The sequence below is a fragment of the Myotis daubentonii genome, chromosome 16 (genome assembly GCF_963259705.1).
Source record: "Myotis daubentonii chromosome 16, mMyoDau2.1, whole genome shotgun sequence".
Classification (NCBI taxonomy): Eukaryota; Metazoa; Chordata; class Mammalia; order Chiroptera; family Vespertilionidae; genus Myotis; species Myotis daubentonii.
The window spans coordinates 41,653,207-41,674,191 of NC_081855.1; the positions used below are offsets into that span (position 1 = coordinate 41,653,207).

At 57.1% G+C, this 20,985-nt stretch overlaps 1 protein-coding gene across 9 annotated transcripts in view; it reads right to left on the bottom strand.

Moving 5' to 3' along the window:
- The window catches only part of ZNF385C (zinc finger protein 385C), a 53,462-nt gene extending 32,504 nt beyond the window's left edge, over positions 1 to 20,958 (bottom strand). For 7 of the 9 annotated variants that reach the window (XM_059670149.1, XM_059670148.1, XM_059670151.1 and 4 more), the window contains exons 1-2: positions 20,890 to 20,933; positions 11,930 to 11,981 (exon numbers count right to left, since the gene is read on the bottom strand). In XM_059670149.1, coding sequence (XP_059526132.1) covers positions 11,930 to 11,981 — 52 coding nt within the window. In that variant the 5' untranslated portion in view covers positions 20,890 to 20,933. Of the gene's footprint in view, positions 1 to 3,162; positions 3,273 to 11,929; positions 11,982 to 20,889 lie in introns of those variants that run through there. The other 2 variants (XM_059670155.1, XM_059670152.1) reach the window with 2 other exon arrangements.
- Positions 20,959 to 20,985: the final 27 nt, after the last annotated feature.

The following is a 20,985-nucleotide window of genomic DNA, read 5'->3' on the forward strand; positions in this document are numbered from 1 at the left end:
ATGGCAGGGCAAGAGCTGAGAATCTTCTAGAGACTTCCCCACCCCCTCTCTCCCACCGAGCTGCCAGGCCACCTCTTCTTCATGGTGACAGCCACTTTACTGAGAGCTTCCTGTGTGCCAGGTGCTTTACACACAGGCTCTCTCTCAAACTTCACAACAACCCCATGAGGTGGGCACTATTATTAACCTATTACCCCACGTCATAGATTAGAGAACAGGCTCTGAGAGGTTTTATGGCCGGACCTGAACTTGAACTTGTCTGACTCAGGGCTCCCCGGGAGGCTTGTGGTTGCCCAGCCCCTCGCAGGCCGGGGTGCCAGGCAGGGAGATGCCACATCCTGGTCCGGAGGAGTTGGAGCCAGAGCCAGAGAGGCTGGGAGGAAGGGGTGGGAAGAAAGGGGGAGAACTGAACTTAACTCAAGAAAAGAACAGGTGAAAGTGGAGCAAAAGAGCATGGGTGTGTCCAGGTGTCTGTTTCGCTGTGATCTCCACAGGAGTGGGGGCGGGTAAATCCCTCTGTGTTCTCACCTTCCCTGTGAGATGGGTGGGGGCTGAAGCAGGGAGGGGGAGGCTGGACAACGGGAGGGAGTCACACACTTGAAGAGCTGATGGAGGCCAGGGTTGCTGTCTGCCTGCCTGTCTGTCTGTGTGTCCATCTGTATGGAGCTGCAGGGATTAGGGGTGGCGGGAGCACTACCGAGAGCCCCATCTTGCAAAGTGACCATGGACTGCCGGCTGGTTTCAGTGGGGCCCTCGGGCCCTGCAGTAAGGTGGAATTCTCTGTCCGCGGATCCAAAGAGGGTTGGACAGGAAGAAATTCGGAGGTCATAAAATGCAGGGCCGGGGGTTTTTCCAGCTGCGGCCTGGGGGAAGGGGTTTCTCAAGAAAAAAACTACTTTTGCCAAAGGGTTAACAGAAGAGGAAGGTTCTCCGCTTGTCCCCAGCCTTCGGCCAGCCATGAAGGGCTCCCTCACCAAACCTTTAATGAGCCCAATTACATTCTGGTATTTTCCCCCACGGCTGCCAACGTTTACCCTCCCGCCTCCTCCAGCCAGGTCCCAGGACCTGCCTTTGAGAAGGGAGCCTGGCTGGCCGGCCAACCTTGGGCCAGTCCCTGCCTCTCCGAGCTTTGGCTTCCGTCTTTAAAGAGAGGGGGTTGGGCTGAGCTAATCTCTTAGGTCCTTCGCAGGCAGGCGGTGTGGCAGTGGCAACACAGAGCAGCTGCCTCGCAGGAGGTGGGGGCAGGCCAGCGGGGTGGGTATGGAGAAAGGACTGCCCAGTGGTGAGCGCTCACTGCCTCCCGGGCAGGAGAAACATCACTTCCGTTTACCCTCAGAACAACCCCGGAGACTTTACAAATGAGGACACGGGAGCTCAGCGTCTAAAAGAGGGGCAGGTGAGTAGGGCCAGCTCTCTCCCATCCTATGACTCACCGGGTCATGAGCAGGAGTGTGGCATCTCCCGTCCCCACTGACCCAGCTGCAGAGAGAAGTGTCTGGAAGAAGGGAGGCTTTGTCTGTTCTTGTCCTAGTAAAGTATGAGCCCTCCTGGGTCTGGCTGCCCCCTCAGTGCCCCGGGGAGCCACCACTGAGCATTCTGGTCTCTTCCCTCCGCCTCCCCCTTCCCAAGGCTGACACCTTCCTAGGGTGAGGAAGGGGGGACAACCCACTTCAGTGTGTGGCCACCACAGAGTGGCACCCCCCAGCCATCCTGTGCACCCAGAGAGCTGGGGTCACCCAGAGTCATACCCAACCCTCCCCCCCCCCCCCGAGGAGCCAGAGACCCCCGCCTCGGGGGTAGAATGGCTTGAGTGGGGCCAGCTGTGTCAACCCCCAGCCCACATACCCCTGAACAGAGGGTCCTGGGGACTGGGCAACAGCTGGTCCAGATGTCAGGGGCCAGGTGGGGATGGCATCGGGCAAACCAAGGCAGCCATGCCTGTTTTCCCATCCAGAGTGGTGACAGAGGAAGCCTGTCACCTTCCCCCGGGACTGCTGGGTGCAGGGGACTGCAGGCGTGAGCTGGCTAAGAGGTGCTGAAAGTCAACACTCAGCTCCAAGGAAGGGAGAGGGGGAGGGCACGGGAGGTGAAGGAGAATGATGGTTCAGGGAGGAGGTCACTGTCCCCCACCATGTCCCCTCCTCCAGCCTGCTCTGTCCTTACCCCCTATTGGGTGGGTGTCCCACAGGCCCCCCTGGACAGCGAGACTCCTCCTAAGGACCCTCAAGCCGCCCCCAGGAAGGAAACCCTTCTTGCTACCGACTTGCATTTCTCCTTGCAGGGTCCACAGAGCAACACGGAGTGGCTGCCTCTCAGGGGGTGGTGAGAGGTGGGGGCGTCAGGAAGGGAGTATTGGCCTCAGTGCTGCCAGGCAAGGCCTAGGAAACCTGACTGTACAGGACACGCCCCGGGGCTCCTTATAGAAACACCCGGGCCCAGGATCCCGGCACAGCTCAGCCTCATCCACCACCTGCTCTCTCAGCCCAGCTCCCCATAGGGCTGGGCAGTAGCTCCCCCAAACCTCACTCCCTGCCCAGGATGGCCCAGACTCCGGGAATGAGTCCCAGGAGCCAGAGGGAGGCGCCTGGGAGGTCCCGGGCGGTTTGAGAGCTGCGGTAGGAGGCAGGCCAGGAGGGCCCAGCCTGTGCCCACTGCCCAAGGGGAGGATTCTGCTAAGGGGGAGGGGCGGGCAGGCAGCTCCGACGGCTGAGACGAGGCGGAGGAAGGTGCGGGCTCAGTGTGCTCTTTACACCCCACAGAGACAACAGACGCCCCCTCCCTCCCCTGCCATGCAGTCTGCCCCAGGGGCTGATCAGGGTGGGTTGATTCTGGGTTCTCTAAACTCCGTAGGAAAAGAAGGCCTTAGGTCGAGCCCTGTCTCCGGAGAATGGTGCCCTCCTTAGCGTGGGGGTCTCGTCCGCTCTGCCCGGGGTCCCAGCCTCCCTTCCTCTTCACCATCACTCTCATTGCCCCCCCCCCCCACAACCTCAGTTCCTGGCTAAGTTGGGGTCCTAGACTCCCCCCCCCCCCCCACTCCAGGTGGGGCAAGGTCCTGGCCGCTGGCCGCAGCTCTGAGAGCCACGGACACTGCACCCGCGCACGGCCCCCGCGGGCGCTCAGCCCCAGCGCGCGGGTCGGGGATGGGGCGCGCCGGCCGCCTACCTGCAGGGCGCTCCCGGCCCGAGCGGGGCCGCATCCAGCCGCCCGCGGCCACCCAGGGAGACCCGTATCCGCGGCTCCCAGAGGTGCGCGCGGGTGAGTCCGGCCCGCGCGTCCCAGGGCGGCCGCCGCGCCTCCCAAGCCCGCCCCTGGGCGGCCACGCAGAGCAGGTGCCAGGAGCCGCTGCCCGGAACGGAGCCCGGCGAGCGGGCAAGCGAGCTGCGGAGGGGGACGGGGTGGGGATCCCGGGGAGGAGGGCGAGGGGACCGCAGGGCTCTGCCTGCGCAAATGGCTGGGCCCACGGAAGACTTTCTTGCTACGGCTGGCCCGTCAGGCCGGAGCGCCCTTCAGCTTCCCAGGGGTCCCAGACTCAGGGAGGGGGACCCCAAAGTGGCCACCTACCCCCGGCCTCCTGCGACCTCCCGCACCCCCTGCGAGTGGCCCGTCTTTGGGGAAAAGCGCGGAGAGGAGGAAGTTGGCATTCATGGAGCACCTACTGGGTGCCAAGAGGGATCACATTCAATCCTCATAACTGCTCTGCTGGGACTGGTTTGATCCCCATTTTACGGACCAGGAAATGAAAGACTGGGGACGCGAGGTAACTGAGCCAAGTCGCACCGGGAAGGAGCGCCAAATGGGAGACCGGACTGGTCCCAGGATCCACGTCTGGAGGGCAGGGGAGACGCCAGAGGGCCTGCTGGGCGGGAAACGCCCCTACCCCGCCCTGTGTGGCTGGGGTTCATTGATTTCATTTCATTTTATTTTTGTTAATCCTCACCTGGGGATATTTTTTATGTTGTTTTGTTTCATGAGAGTGGAAGGGAGGGAGGGAGGGAGGGAGGGAGGGAGGGGGAGAGAGAGAGAGAGAGAATTGTGAGAGACACGCCTGCAACCCAGGTACATGCTCTTGACCGGGAATCGAACCTGAGACCCATCCAGCCACACTAGTCAGGGCTAGAGTTCATTTCTGATTCCTCCCAAGGAACCAGTGGACAGTGGGTCCGGGGCACAACGCAGGAGCACAAAGCCAAGCAGGGGAGGGAGGGAGGTAGGGGCTGGTGGCATGGCCTCCGAGGAGAGCTCTGCCTCTTTCCATGATTGGGAGGCAGCAAGAAAGGAGTCCTGCCCTAACCCGTCTGGATAGAGCGACGCCTGCCACTGAAGGGTGCTGGGTTTGATTCTGGTCAAGGGCATGTACCTTGGTTGTGGGCTCAATCCCCAGTAGGGGGCGTGCAGGAGGCAGCTGACCGATGTTTCTCATTCATGTTTCTAACTCTCTATCCCTCTCCCTTCCTCTCTATAAAAAATCAATAAAATATATGTTTTTAAAAAGAAAGAAAGTCCCCACCCTAGCCAGTTTGGCTCAGTGGATAGAACATCGGCCTGCAAACTGAAGAGTCCCAGGTTTGATTCCAGGCAAGAGCATGTACCTCAGTTGCAGGCTTGACCCCTGGCCCTGGTCAGGCACGTGTAGGAGGCAACCAATCGATGTGCCTCTCACACGATGTCTCTCTCTCTCTCTCTCTCTCTCTCTCTCTCTCTCTCTCTCTCCCTTCCACTCTCTCTAAAAATCAATGGGAAAATATCATCAGGTGAGGATTTAAAAAAAAAAGTGAGTCCCCAAGAAAGGGGACAGAAATGGCTCCTGTATGCAAAGGAGAAGTATCCGTGCTGCTCACCCACCTCATGCTCCAGCACGCCTCCTGCGACCACGCCTGCTAGAGAGGAGGTCCTTGGTGGGAGACATCATTCTCGTGCTTGGACACGTACCTGTCTCCCTCAGGGCCTTTATTTCCCAGGAATCTGAAGCACCGGCATAAAGCTTGGTGTTTACCTAATGGATGCTTGCTAAATAGTTGGTGAATGAATGCAGGAACTCACTTCCACTCTAAAAGTAAATCCACATTAAATTGTACACTACAGCCCAGCCGGTGTGGCTCAGTGGTTGAGCGTTGACCTATGAACTAAGAGGTCATGAGTTCGATTCTTAGTCAGAGCACATGCCTGGGTTGTGGGGTCAATCTCTAATGTGGGGCGTGCAGGAGGCAGCCAATTAATGATTCTCATCATTGATGTTTCTCTCTCTCTCTCTCTCTCTCTCTCTCTCTCTCTCTCTCCCTCCCTCCCTCTCCCTTCCTCTCTGAAATCAATAAAAAAGTATATGAGAAATTGTACCCTATACATGGGTGAATGGAATGGTATGTGATTTATATCTCAATAAAGCACTTACTAAAAATGAATAAATAAATCCAGGGGGAGGATGACAGTCATGGTACACCAGGTGTAAGCTGCCATCCGCAGCACACCCATCCCCGAACCTGATCCAGTCACACGCCACATCCTGTCTGTCCGTGCAGAACTGCAGTTGCTCAGACTTGGAAGGGATCTTAGAGGTCATACTGTCCTTTTCGTAATTTGTCCCTCACAAGCGACCCTCTGGCCTCTGCTTGAACATGACAATGACAGGGAGCTCACTGCCTCCCGAGACAGTCCGCTCCATTGTTGGGTATTCTCGGTGACAGAAACGCCATCACTATGGGGGCCGAGAGCTGCTTTCCTGGAATGCCTTGCACTGGCTCCAGATCAGCTCCCTGGTCATTTGGAAAAAGTACACCCCACTTTCCGCAGCCAGCTGAAAACCACTGGCAGCTTTTTTCTACGAAGGTCTCTTCTCCAGCTAAAGAGACCCATTTCCCTCAACTATTCATTCTTCCCCGTCTCCAGGAGGGAGCCCCTCCCATGTGCTCCCAGGGAACCTCGTGTGGGTCCCTAACACTGCAGTTACGACACTGTATTGAACTCTTTCCCAAACCCTGCCCTGGACACCCCGCTGCACTGAGTGGGTTAACTCTGCGCTTCATTCACTCCATTCTGCCAGTACTTTGCATGGTGACCAACTGGCCTGAACTAAGCAACTTAATAAAAATGTGTTGAGCCCCAGCTGGTTCAACTCAGTGGATAGAGCATCGGCCTGCAGCTTTGATTCCAATCAAGGGCACATGCCCAGGAGGCAGCCGATCAGTGATTCTCTCTCATCATTGATGTTTCCGTCTCTCTCTTCCTTCCTCTCTCTGAAATCAATATAAATATATATTTTTTAAAAATGTGTTGACTAAATGGTTTCTAGGTGTTTCATTATTCCAGTCACATCCTTCTAAACGTATTTAAGCTTTCAATATTCTCCTTAGAACAGAAACAGAATCACCTCCCCCCATCCTCAACACTGCCCTCTATCAATGCTGCCCACTCCTTTTCTGCACTATTGAGTCAGCTCTATATAGAGCTGGGGTCCATGAAACACCCCACATCTATTTTCATGTAATATGCTGGCAAGTTAAGCGCCCCATCTAGTTGCCAAGAGAGTGATTTCTTGAACTGGGAGCACCAGGCCTTAAGTCAGGCCTGCTGGCTCTCCCGTTCTGCCCGGCCTGTCAAAATCCGTCAGCGGGCCACAGGTGCCAGCTCAGTGCCACCACAAAGACGTGGCTTCACCTAGATACCTAGGAAAAACACACTCCTAAACTCCAGCCCTGCACACAGTCCAAACACAGCCCTTAGTTGTGGGGCGTCTGTATTCCAGGCCCTTCCCATCCTTTCCATTCCTTTATTGATCCCTTTTATCCTCCTAATAGCCCTGAAAAGCTGGTATTTCTCTCCTCACTTTGAAGATAAGAAAAGGGAGGCTCAGAGAGGTTAGTTTATTTACCCTAGGACACACAGCTAGAAAGGGGAAGAATTGAGCCTCATTTGCCTGACTCTGAACTCTAGGCTCTCTTTCCTCTATGTCATGGTGCCTCTAAAGGCCTATCCCAATATGACCTGTGATGATGATGGTGATGACGATGATGATGATGATGACAATTTTGCTCTAAATTAGTGGGGTGAGGAGGAAGAAAACAGAAAACCTCTTCAGAGTAATGAGAGCTGGATGAGCCAGGCAGTGCTGCGCCCCCTGGCACACCTACCACTTGTTCAAGGAGGGATTCAGGCCCCTGGTTATTGCCCTCCCCCTGACCAGGAAATAACCCTTTCAATCAAGTCACAATAAAGTCACGGAGTCTCTAGTTAGACCACTCAGTTGCCCAGTCTCATCCTGTTATCTCCCTTCCTCTGTTTTGTCTGTGGTGGATTCCCAGCCTGGCAACCAGTACATACTGCTGGGTCTGAGGAATGGAATGTGGGCATGAGAAATGGAAAGGGCTGTGTGACCTTAGGCAAGTTACTTTCCCTCTCTGAGCTTCAGTTTCCTTATCTGTAAAATGGGGCAATTAATACACAACAACATCACTGAGGGTGATGTGAGCTCATCCCTGGCACAACATGTGCCCACTTGGTCACACAGGCATCGTTAATGAGGGTTTGTGTCTCTGCTTTGGGGACGGACACCGAAGCTCAGAGAGACGAAGGGAGTTCGCAACCCACTTTACCAGCTTGGAAGTGGCCCGTACAGAACAAGCACCCAGGTGAGCTTGAGCCCGGCCCTCTTCCCTGCCCCGTGGTGCCTTTCCTGAGTGTCATTTCTACCACAAAGATGAGATGGTTCATTCATCGTTCACACTAATAATACCAAGGGCTGAGCTGAGGCAAAGCCTTGTAGCCAAGGAGCTCAGGCCAGAGATCGTAGACCCCTGACCGGCCAGCAGCGTCTGTTCTTCTCCTTGCCTGGACTGGGGTGCAGTGACATCGTAATTCTGAGCCCCTGGGTTCCCGGCAGGTGGGAGAAGCCCCAGACTTGGGTTGGCCTACCCTCTCCATTGTGGGTTCTTCCTGTTCCCCCTGAAAGGGCAGAATCCCTGATGGTTTGGACAAGTCCACCGCGCTCCCTCCCCCTTGGGCCAGCCGTTTGCCTCCTAAAATAGCCCAGAGCCACCATGTGCCCAGGGTGGCTCCCCACCCATTGCAAATCCCCCTGAAATTAAATCCCCATCCTGCCCCAAGCAGCACGGCACCACCTCCTGCCGCCTGAGCTCTAGGGCTGGCCAGGCTCCGCCCAGTGGAAAAACTGTGACAGTTGTCCTTCATGGTGACCGAGACATAAATCCCCAAATAATGAGACAGGCGCTCGGGACACAGAACCAGACACGGTGCTAATTGGTGGACTTCGGGCGGGCGGGGTGTGGAGACAATAGCAACAGGCCGGGGTTTCCCACTAGTCATATGGGGTGGGGGCACGATGACTTCCTGTACCCCTTTCCTGGGTGGATGTTGACGCCCTCTGAGTGGCCTCACACCCAGACTCCTCAGCGGCCCTTTTCTAGAACAGGAACGTCTCAGATATAAAAGGGAAGGTTGGGGTCTGCTGGTCAGGTCTTGAAGCAGGGAGGCCCTACTTTATCATCTCGGCCCCGATCTAGAAATACCTTCTTTCCACGACAACGAACCAAAAGCAAACCCAGGCGCAGTCCTTCCTGGCCTGCATGGGGATGGATGGGAGCGAGGGGGCTGGAGGGCCCAGCAGTCTCCCGCTTCTCATGCGAGGCCGGTGACGAATTCTTGGACGGACCCGAGGTCCTCGGTTTGCAGTAATCAGGACGAGATTATCACATTAAACTTTAAAAGTCTTTGCCCAAAAACAAACAGCAGCAGCTGACACCCTTGACTCCCCTGACTTTGCAGCCGTCACCCTCTCCTGGACCACAGCCAGAGGAGCTCCCAACACCGGCCACGAGGGGGCTCCACCTCCCCGGGGTAGAGGCAGGGGGCTGGAGGGAGGGGATGACCCCCACCCCCCAGGCCCAGGCTGCTTCTGCGTTGCAGCGAGCTGGGAGCTGGGGGGCGGGCGGGGGCGGGGGGCCAGGAAGACGATGAGTGTGTGTCTGTCTGTGAGAGGAATTTGGGGGCCTTGTGAGTCACATGGAATCATCAAACATGCACTTACATCACAACTGTGCCGCTTCCTAACCTGTGACTGGGAACACGCCCCTTTTCTCCACACCTGCTCCCTGTCCCTGAACTGGGGATACGATAACAACAACAGCTCCCCTGACCCCAGGCTGACAGCTGAGGAGATTAAACGAGACAACATGTAGCCCAGCCAGTGTGGCTCAGTGGTTGAGTGCCGACCTCTGAACCAGGAGGTCACGGTTCAATTCCCGGGTGGGGCACATGTCCGGGTTGTGGACTCACTCCCTAGTGTGGGGTGTGCAGAGGCGGCCGATCAATGGTTTTCTCTCAGCATTGATGTCTCTATCTCTCTCTCCTCCCTTCCTCTGTGAAATCAATAAAAACATATTTTAAAAAATAAGAGAACACGTATAGCAAATGCCCTGCAAGCTGTAAAGAGCCACTGTGATGTGAGGGATGGCACTGTCAGCTCCAGCAGGAGGGCCTGGGGCTGGGTCGAACCCCCAAAACCTTACCAATGATCCCCTTCCCAACCCGGGCGTCCATCCCATGCCCAGACTGAACCCCCTCTCCTGCCCATCATCTTGCCCCCGACACTGCCAGCACGTCCCCAATCTTTGTGTTTGTGGCCAGTGCAACGGAAATGATTTCAACCTCCTCACCCAGCTTGGCAGAGCCCCCTGGGTAGTGTAGGAGAGCTAGAAAACACGCGGCTGGCAACCGGGGTGTCCACGGCAAGGGTGGCCCCCTCCCCAGAATATTAGATGCCATAGCAGCAGCCTAGAAGGTAGTCAGATTACCGAGGGGACTGCCCCATGGAAGGGATGGGGAGGACTGAGGGCCAGGGGGTCCTCACTGTGACCTTGGCTACCTTCCTCCTTACTTAAAGAGCTGCATTCAGAGGAGGCTGGGAGAGGCCCTGACTACCGGCCAGGATCAACCCTGTGGAAATTAAGATCTTTGAGTCTCTCTGACCCACCCTTCATTTCCTGACGCTTTTATTGAGTTAGTTTGTCCAGCGGAATCCTCCCACCCCTACCCACCCTGCTGGACTTTGGGGTCCTTTCCCCTTCCTCAGTGTGAGAAACTGAACCTAACCCACCCTGACCGCAGAAGGATGGAGGCAGGAGGAGGCTGAGGGTGACCTTGAGAATCCAGGGTCACCTCGGGCAGGCGGGAGGGGAGAGCCTCCAAGCGCGTTGGCTGCGGGAGACGGTGGGGTGGCCAGGGTCCCCCTTGCTGGCCAGGGAGCAACTGCGACCACATCAAGGAGTCCGCCTCTCAAACAGGCCCAGCCGCGGAAAGCACAGCCCTTGCAGGCCATGAAGGAGGCCTTTCAAAACCGACTGCGAGGTTCCAAGAAACACCCCAAGGATGGGCTGTTTCCACATGGCCCAGGCCCCGCAGGCCCGCTGTCCAGCCTCCAGACCGCTCGGCTGCCTCCCACAGCAGGGCTGCTCCAAGGGCTTGGCTGGGAGGCAGCTCGGGCCCAGGATGGAGCCTGGGCTGGGGAGCCAGCAGACCCTGGGCTTTGCCTCTCTGATCTGTAAGACGGGCCCAGGAGCATCTATCTCACAGGGCTGTTAGAAGAATGAAGAGACAATAGAGGGAGAGTGTCTCCCCTCGCGGCTGGCACAGAGTCGGGGCTCGGTAAACTCACCGAATAAACATGTGTTGGGTATCTACCATGTGCCAGGCCCTCCATGCTATGCCAGGGGATCCAGCAGTGAACAAGGGTCACGAGGGACCCTCATGGAGCCGGCGATCGAGGGGGGACGGGCACACTGATAAGCAGATAAACACACAAGGTCAACGAGGACGAGTGGCCACGGAGGACCTCTCTGCAGAGGGGACAGTTCAGCACGGACCTGCGACAGAAGGACAGGCTGTCTGAGGGTCCTCACCATGGCTGCTCTCTGGAATCTCCTGGGCAACTTGGCAACCCTCTGCCGCCTGGGCCCCTCCTCGAGGATTCTGGCAGGATTAGTCTCGGGCTTTTCAATTCCACCAGGTGATGTGCAAAGAGCGAGAACCCCCACGCCTGCAGGACTCCCAAGAGCGTGGCCGGGTGAGCCCCACCTGGGGAGCTGGTCAGGTGTCCTGGGATGGGCCCCACCCCAGGGGTTTGGGTCCAGAGGTGGGGTGAGGCCCGGCGTCTACCTTCTTCACAAGCTCCCAGGAGATTCTGAAGAGTGGACAGGTCTAGGGAAGTGAGTAGGACAGCACATTCCAGCTCAGACACCTCCCCAGCCCTGGTCCAGGCCACGCCCACCAGGGCCACCTGCTGCTTCAGTGCCCTGTCCCACTCACAGCCCCCAGGCTGGGAAGCCCCGCCTCCTTTCTCCGCAGTCAAGTCCTGCGCGTGCGCCTAGGGCGAGGCTTATCATGAACTCCGAAGGTCCCCATGTGTGGGCTTGGACTCTTTTCCCACCACCCTCAGCCCCTTGGCTGAGCCCCCTGCCCATCTGTCCCAGGTCCATGTTTCCAGTCTGACCAGACCCTGGGCTCCCAGGGGTCAGGCTGGCTCCTCCAAGTACGTGGCACAAAAGCCTGGCACCCCAAGGGTATGACTCATCATTGCTGAAGGAATACCAAATCTGCCCCAGCCTCCCCTGGGCACAGCTGCTCGTGGGCCAAAGACCAAAGATGCCAGGCGTGTGACCTGCTCCTTGAGATCCCAGCTCCACCCCCTTCTCCTGCCCTGGGCCCTGGGTCTCCTGTCCCCGACTCCTCTCCCTCCCACTGGCTCCTAGCCCTGCCCTAGAGGCCAGGCCCTGGGATGAGAGACAAGGCAGATGCCTGCAGCGTACCCTCCAGCCCCCGCTAAAGGACCAGTCCCCCCTTCCGGTGCCTGGCCTAAGGTCCACCGCCCCTTCCTTTCTGTAACACCACAGTGTACCCATACTTCCCCAGGCTCACATCCTACCTCTGCCACTTCCTGCGGGACCTTGGCCACCTCCGTGCCTCAGTTTCCCCATCTGTAAAATAAGGATAAATGGTACCTCTCTTAGAGGGTCGTTACGGGGATTACATGAGCCAATAATTATAAAGTGCTTAGCAAGCAGGCACAAGGTAATCACTACGTGTTTGTTAAATAATGCTAACAGATACATGATCCTAGGAAGGCGATGCTTTATAGTCAGTCAACCCAGGGCGTCCTGATGACCCACCAGGGTCTGGAGGCTGGGATTAAGATTCCATTTACAGGTGAGGAGACGAAGGTCAAGGAGAGGAAGTGACTAGGCCCAGCCGGCACCCAAATCTCAGGTCTGTGTCACCTCAAGCCTTCTCTCAAGTACCCCCAGGCCCATCTCCCTCACTCCTCAGGCACCTCGCCGGGCCCAGGTGGGCTCCGTGCCCTGCACACGTTGACAGAGGCCTCTTTGTACCCCTGCCCAGGGCCACACCCTGAGCTCGGAGCCAGGGGCCGAACAAGCACCCTGTGTCTGGGCGTGTTTCACTGCCAGCTCTGCGGCCGCCCTGGCTGCTCCGGCCGCGTGCTCCAGGTGGGCAGATCCAAGGGCCGCCCCCACCCCCCCACCCTCGGCAGGGCATCCCTGACCCACGGCCGCATTCAGTCAGGAGACAGGCTGGGAGGGAGCCCCAAGGAAAACACCCCCGTTCTGAGTCTCCACCCTGTGCAAACTCCAGGGGCCAGAGTCTGAGGTGTCTGGGGCCTTGGAGGAAGGCAGGGGCAGGAGCTGAGGGTGGGGCACGACACTGAGGTCACTCTGGGCCTGTGAGGAGGGCCGTGCTGGGATCCCGGGGAGTGGGACAGGAATCGCCTCGGCCTTCCACCTCCCTAATACTTCTTCAGTCCACTCACTTCTCTTGACCATCCGCATTGGCAGAACAGCCTCCTCTCTGGCCTCCCTGCCTCCACGTCTCCACTTCCTGCCCTCCCAGGCTGCTCTGCACGGGGCCAGAGGAGCCTACATTTTAAAAAAGCAAATCTGATTGTGTCACTGTCCTGCCTAAGCCCTGGAAAGGCTTCTCCCGTGCTCGCAGAGAATCCCATCCCAACCTTCTTTCCCTCCCAACCCGCCCTTTCTATCAGATGCTTCCCCGGATTCGCTGAGATATGAATACAGCTCTCCGCCTAAGGATATTACTGGTAGAAGGCACACTGACAATGGTTAGAACTGGATACAAGGAAATTTGTTATTGACTAACAAGGACAGAAGAATCCAACCTTGCCCACAAATCTTTTTTAAAATGCCAACTTTAGCACCAGCCAGTTTGGCTCAGCGGTTAGAGTGTCGGCCTGTGGACTGAAGGGTCTCGGGTTCGATTTCGGTCAAGGGAAGGTACCTTGGTTGCAGGCTCGATCCCTGGCCCCCCTCGGCGTATGTGCGGGAGGCAGCCAATCGATGTGTCTCTCTCACATTGATGTTTCTCTCTTCTGTCTCTCCCTCTCCCTTCCACTCTCTCTAAAAATCAATGGGAAAAATATCCCTGGGTGAGGATTAACAAAACTGGGGCGTCCGTCAGTTGCACATGACAGAGACCAGGCTCAGGAACCTTCGATTGATGCCAAATTGATTGATGAATCAACTCTTGGCAGCAAAATTTATACAGAATTGATGCTGGTGGAAATAATTTCTGTAAAATTGAAATGGAATGAGGAAAAAAAAAAAAAAGGAAATCTGTTCAACTGTACCATAGGAAAAAAATGGGGAAATCTGATCAAGAAATTAAGTTGGATGAATAGTGCTGAAACTGGGAAACACTCTCTCCCCGCCTTCTCTGTTGAACTTATTGGGGTGACACTGGTTAACAAAATTATACAGGGTTCAGGTGCACAAGTCTACAATACACATCTGTACACTGTGTGTTCACCACCCCAAGTCCAGTCTCCCTCCTCCACCTCAGGAAAACACTTTCTAAAAAAGTCCCCAGTGTTGGTATGTTTTGGTTTCAAATGTTTGCATTCAAAACATCCCTGGGGTCAAAATGTCCAGGTCAGACTATCCCGCGCGCCCCGCTGTTTTTGCGCCACTCCTTCCCTTGCCTATGACACTCAGCCACACTGGGCTCTTTCTCTCCCGGAGCACAGCAAGCGCTCCCTCACCTCCCGGGCGTTCTCAGAAACCGTGCTGCCCAGACCACGCCTTCCCTCCTGGCTCCTCTCTCCTTCTCAGGGCTGATGCTGAAATACTGCCCACAGGAGAGGCCTTCCCTCATTGCCCTCCTTGAGGTAGACTTCCCTCCTGTCTCCTTGTATTCTTTCTTTAAAAAAAAATTAATAAATATATATATTATTGATTTCAGAGAGGAAGGAAGAGGGAGTGAGAGCTAGAAACATGAATGATGAGAACCATTGATTGGCTGCCTCCCGCATGCCCCAACTGGGGATCGAACCCACAACCCAGGCATGTGCCCTGTCCAGGAATCAAACTGTGACCTCCTGAGGGGGGTAAGAGATCAACAGAAGGACTTGTATGCATGCATATAAGCATAACCAATGGACATAAGACACTGGGGGGTAGGGGAGGCCAGGGGATTGTCAAGGGCGGGGGGGAAAAAGGAGACATATGTAATAACCTTTGTAATACTTTAAGCAATAAAATAAAATTAAAAAAACAAACAAAAAAACTGTGACCTCCTGCTTCATAGGTTGGCGCTCAACCACTGAGCCATGCTGGCCGGGCTCCTTGTATTTTTTCTTATTCACCCTTATTCCCCCTTGAATTCCCAGGGCAAGGCCTACCAAGTATAGCACATAGTAGGTGCTCAATAAATCTTTGTTGACTGAATAAATAAATCAGGGTGAGGCGCAGAAGAATGGGGTGGGGCTTACAAGGCCCCTGAGAGAGAAAAGGGACAGATGCAGACACATCCGTCTACCTTTAGCTCCCCCTTACTCATGACAGCAAGTTCCAGGGGAGCTCATGTCAGCAGGAGAGAAGAGAGGAGACACTACTAGTCCTGCTTCACTTCTGCCCCTTGCCCAGCTTCCCAAGGTCCAGGCCCATATGCCAACTGGCCAGCTGCCCCCCCCCCCTCCAGGGCCTGGCTCCCACATTTGGCTGCTGGCCAGGCTATTTGGGGAAGCTTCCTGATCCCCTCTTTGGCCTCTCCACCTCCACATCTCATCCTGTAGCCTGGGAATAGCTGTCCCAGCCTCAACCTAGGGACAGCCTCATTCCCAATTAGCACCCAAATGGTTGAAACCATCTCTAAAAGCTTCTCGTGTCCCTCTCCCCTCAGGAAGCTGCTAACTAGGACAGCAGCTCCCAGAACGAGGTCATAGAACGGACCTGCTCCTACACTCCCTTCCCAGCCAGAAACACAAGGGGGGACAGGAATCTCCATTGCAGGCCCATGAAGATGGAGGAGACATGGGTGAGGGGGAGATGCAGGGAGAACCAAGAAATGGTTGCAGCCTGGAGTTCTGTGTGGCCAAGGAGCAGCTAGCTCTGTCCCGGAAGGAGGTCCGGCTGTGGGGAGTGAGGAGACCTGGGTTCGAGTCCAGACTCTGCCCGAATAGAGATTTTAAAAATATATATTTTTTTAATTCATTTCAGAGAGGGAGGGAGGAAGGGAGAGAGAGAAGCATCAATGATGAGAGAGAATCATTGATTGGCTGCCTCCTGCATGCCCCCCACTGGGAATTGATACCCTGACCAGGAATCAAACCGTGACCTCCTGGTTCATAGGTCGACGACGTTAAACCACTGAGCCACACAAGCTGCGCCCGAAGGGGGATTTTGTTACCTATCCAGAGCTCACAGGGTGGGATGAGAGAGTTCTGTATACAGTACAGCACCATATAAAATCCGGGGCTGGAAAGACCAGTGGGGTCCCAGGGAGACAATTCTGGGATGGATTCTGGGAGGGGCCCCAAACTCCTGAGGGGATCATTCCTGTGCTGAAATCTCTCTATCGCTGGTTCAGGCCTCGGCCAGTGAGAGGTAGGCAGACTTCTCCCCGATTCTGGAGGCCACACCCCATGTGTTCCTCTTTGGGATCCCCCAGAGAACCTAAGGGTCCCAGTTCTCAGCACCTCCCTGGACATTTTCCCTCCCCTCGGCAGGGACGAGTCTGTGTGTGCGGGGGTGTGCCTCGAACCCCCCTGTCCTGCCTGTGCAGCGGCTGGCGGCAGAGATAGGGATTGTCAAACCTGAGATCAGGAGGGCAGAGGAGTCTGGGGTTTGGGGATGCAGGAGGGGCAGGCGGGGCCCTGGGGAGGGCAGTGAGGGCAGTGGGAGCATGGCGGGGTCCGGCCTGGCCTCCTGCCTGGGCATCTGAAGTGGGGTGAAGTATCACGGGGGGCGATCTCCACCCCACCCAAGGAAACCTTAATCAAACAAACAGCCAACACAGCCGCTCCTGTGTGAGAAGCCATGGCAGTGAGGCAGGCCCACGGCATGGGGAGGCCCAGGGGAGGGCAGGGGGGCTGTTTGAACAGGCCCCAAGGCCCAGGGGCAGTTGGCGGAAATGTTTGGAACAGGGTGGGGAGCCCGGTGGTTTGGAGCAGGAAACTGGGGCCTGGGGTGGGTGCGTTGAGCTTGGCTGCTTCGAGGAAAAAGAAAAGTGTCAATTCAGCCCCACTCAGGTCAACACCTCTTCTGCTGGGATTCCAAGTTCCCGACACCCTTCCCCGGCTCAGAGTCAATCAGATCAACCAGCCAGACAGGGGTTCTCTCCCCGTCACCCTGAAGCCCCAGCCCCACTCCGGCCACAAGTCCCTGGGCCTTGTCACTGAAGAACAACATTTCAGAGTCTGGAGCCAAAACCCCCAAGATCTCAAGTTCTCAGCAGAGGAGCTGGGGGAGAGGGACCAACATCCGCCTCTCCAAGCCGGCTGTCCTCCCCGACTCCGTGCCGGGCCCTGGAGGGGCCCAGGGTGATGCGGCCGCCTCCCTCGGGTGCTTTGCCACCTTCTTCTACCCTCAGACACTTGGCTCTCCTATTCCCCTGAGAGGAAGACTCCCGAGCGTCAGACAGGGAGAGAACAGAGACACCCAGACTCAGAGGCAGAGGTGAGAGGGGTACAGACAAAACCATGGACACGGAAAGACGGCTGGAGAGATGCCACACCATCAGAGACAGAGCTGAGAGACAGGAGGGAGCGAGGAAGTGTGTGTGTGTGTGTGTGTGTGCGTGTGTGTGTGTGTGAGAGAGAGAGACAGAGTGCAGAAACACACACAGAAAATCAGAGACAGGCAGACAGAGACACACATACAGAGAAAAAGGAAGAGAAAGACACACAGAAAAACAGAGACTCCGAGACCGGGAGAGAGGAGAGACAAACAGAATGACAGGCACAGGAGCAGGGGAAGGACCGAGCCCGGGGCACAGCGGAGGCGGGGGGCAGGCACACAGGCTGGGGCAGAGCGGCTCAGCCCCTCAGACACCCTCTGCGAGACTTGGGGGAGCAGAAGTGCCAAACATGGGGCCTGGGTGGGGTTTGCAGGGAGTCCCTTCTGTCCCCAACACCGAACCCCTGCGGGCACCTGGCTCCCGACCACTGGAGCTGGCGGGTCGCCCAAGGTGAACGAAAAGTCACCAAGGTGGGGAACTTGAGCCTGGGACGGTGGCGAAGGCTCGGGAGTCTGCAAAGCGCAGGTGCAGGGTGGGTCTGCGGGGGCTCCATTCCCAGGATTGCCCTTGAAGCGGTGTTTCTGGATGGACAACTGGAGACAGCAACACCAGCGAGTGTCGGTGGCATGCAAACCTGCGTGTGTGTCTGAGTGTGAGTGTTGTGTGTGTGCACGTTTAGATGTGTGTGTGTCCAGTAAGCACTTCACAGCCCTAATGAGGCCAAGGTGGCAGGTATGGCCCTCAAATAGCCCAATTGGAAAGGAGGGAGTGAGTCGGAGATGGCCATGCAAAGGCCGCACGTCTCTCTCTTCTGAACAGACGGCGTGTCCAGCTGCCCCCGGGCACTCAGCTACCGTCCAAGACCAACATGCCATTCATTTCCTCCAGGAATGACGCCCACCGCCTGGCCAGCTTGCCCCCACCTTCCTTCCCACTGAAGCCCAAGAGGCAAACTTCCAGGAGGACCCACATGACAGACACACGGCCCCCTCCCTGGCCACAGGCCCAGCCCCCTCTGAGGGCAGCTGGAGGGATGGTGGGCCCGGCCCTGATCTCCCCCGAGCCTAACTCCCATTCCTCCTGTCGCTGTGGCCTCATTTAGCTCCCTCCTTGCTCCTTGGTCCAGCGAGCGCCCACACCCTCCCCACACTCAGGAGATAAGCAGCCCCTCTCCTGCTCGCTTTTCCCTCTGAGGCATCACAGGACATTAGGAAATAAATTGTCCCAATTTTGGGTGGAGAATGAGGTCAGGAGGCCCACGGGGCGACCGCTTGTTGGTGGCAGCTGACAGTCTTCATTTCACCTTGACATTCCCTCCTGGCCCAGGGAAGGTGTCTCCTCAGCCCAGCTTTACAGGAGCACGGCTCTATCGGGGGACAGCCAGCAGGAAGGGGGTTCACCAAAGAGCAGCGCCGTCGGCCACAGGCACTGCAGGCCCACCCCTAATATTTGCAGGCCTTGGGGCAAGGGGACCGATGGGGGCCCACACACACATGTCTAACTATTTAAACGTCATAAGCCAAGCAAACACACTGTTCATTCAAATATGTTTTCATAACGACATGGAAAACCAGGTTCCATTTCGGATTTGCTGACTCCGGGAGTTCTGCAGGAGATCAATGCCGTGGAGGGAGAGACAGCTGCCTCCCACGCTGGCCCCGGCCAACGCTCCCTTCCTACTGCCGGCTCCTCTCTGCCCTACGGGACCCACATGCACGTATGCGGACACCCAGCTTCACAGCCTAGTTCCATCTTCATGCCCTGCAAACAGCTGTCCCTCGGCTGTCCCCAGGGGCCCCTCAGGTCTGCGGTGCACACCTGTCCTGACAACAGGCCCAGGGCAGAGGCTAGATGGGTTGGGAGCAAGTGGACCGTCTGGGCAGGGGCCTCCAGAGTCACAGGTATGGGGACTGTGGTCTTGAAGGTGGCGAACAGGTTCTTCCCCTTGGCCCTGCTGATTCCTCACCCCACAGGGAGGGCAGTGGCCAGGGCAGTGCCCAGTTAGGGCACAGGCACCGCTCCCTTGCCTAGGGTTAGCGGTGCTTACTAGATCCACCCTTCCCTAGCAGCCTCCGGACCTCTGGCCAGGGACTGAAGCTGTCCTGCTGGAGGGCTGCTTGGACGATCCCCAAGCAGAACTTTCAGTAACTTCTATTATTTATTTTCTTGGAAAAAGTGCAGCTTGATCCCAACTTGTGGATTTCTGGAGGTGGGGACGGCAGGGAAGGTGATGACAAGAGGGCATTTTTTCAGCTGGGTGTCAGCCAGCGTGTTCCTAAGTGGGCTCCTGCTGCCACTGGCCCCTGCCCTGCTGGGGTCCCTCTCCTTACTCTGGAGACAAAAACAGGGCAACTAAGAGAGGAGGGGTCCCGGGCAGCCCAGACGGGTCCAGAAGAGACCCAGGAGCCAGCAGGGGCGAGGGCTGGTGGAAGAGTGGTGATGAAGGGCATGGCTCTTACTGGCCAAGTTTAAAAAAAACTTTCTACCCCCACCCCCTGCAGATCGGCTTTGCTGTCCTACACACGAGGGGACACTTACACTGGCTGAGCCCTCACCAGGCGCCAGGCACTGTGCTAAGCGCCCTACGGGCATATTCTCGCTTAATCCTTGCAGCCACCCTATGAGGTGGGTTCTATTATTATCCCCATTTTACAGGTGGGGAAGCAAACACAGAGCGTGAGTAACCCGCACGAGGTCACACAGCAGGTAGAGGTGACAGCACTCCATCCAGTCTAACTGACCCCCAGACCCCCACTGTTTCCACTGTAGCACATCGCCTCCCAGAAGCAAGAAGCTGGCAGAAGGGATGAAGGTCAGATATGAGGAAGAACTTTCTGACAGTGACTGTGTGTGGTGGGAGGCGACAATGGAACAGGGAGATTAGACACAGGAAGCCCGCCCACTTAAGCTGGGATGTTGGTCTGCCTGTAGGTTTGTGATGGTCACCGGGGCCCTGGCTAGATCCATGGCCCTGACCCGCCTCTGCTCTACCCCAACCCGGCACCAAGGCCCAAAGTCCGACTCTCCTTTGTGGCTCTGAGCATCCCATCTGAGCTGTCAGCTCAAGACCGCCTCTTCCAGGAAGCCTTCCGTGAGGTTCTGAGAGGCAGGATCCCTCGCCTACAGCCGAAATCCCACGAAGGGAGGGTGCCAATGCACCCCGTGTCTGCAGGAAGGGCCCGTTCTGCGATCACCTCCCCACCCTGGCTCTGAGACACAGACACAGAAAACATCTAATCAGCCCCCAGGCCCCTAGGTCCCCCAGGCCATCCGGACGACCCCTGCTCCCACCCCCCCACCCCCTCACCCCTCACCCTTGCATGTCTGTACCCAGGTGTAAAGAAGTGGCGCAGGTGCCCTGGAGCTCGTCAGAAAACCCAGCTCAGCTGTGCTATGTTCTATGTGCCTCGGCTCTTACCTCATTCGCACATAGAACAGAAGCCAATTGGGTCACCCCCATCGCTAAGTGGGGGCGATAGGATGCTGCAAAGGGGTGAGGCATGGGGCCCGCTAGGCAGAGGTTCCTTACCCGGAGCCCCCCGCAGTCACGAACCCCAACCTGCTCTCCTCCAGGAAACTGTGCCCAAAGCCCAGCTCTGCCTTTTCCCCTCCATCGGAGGCGGCCCTGGCATCAGGGATGAGCAGCCAGGAGCCCCTAAACTTCCCCCGAGTTTAGCCCCACCCGCTAGGTGCAGCGCGCCGGAGCCCAGAGCCCATGGGGATGTCCTCACTGCCCCTTGGGGTCCCCCGGTTTTGAGACGAGGGCACCGGACAGGTGTCCGGGGCTGCCCTGTTCTCCCGCGCTGGCCTCGAGGTCCTCAGCCCGCGTCGCTGACTTACCTGCGGGGCAGAGAGGAGCCCGCCGCGGCCACCTGCTCTCCGTGCGCTCGGGCGCAGCGCTCCGGCCGGCCGGCGAGGGGCGGGGCGGGGCGGGGG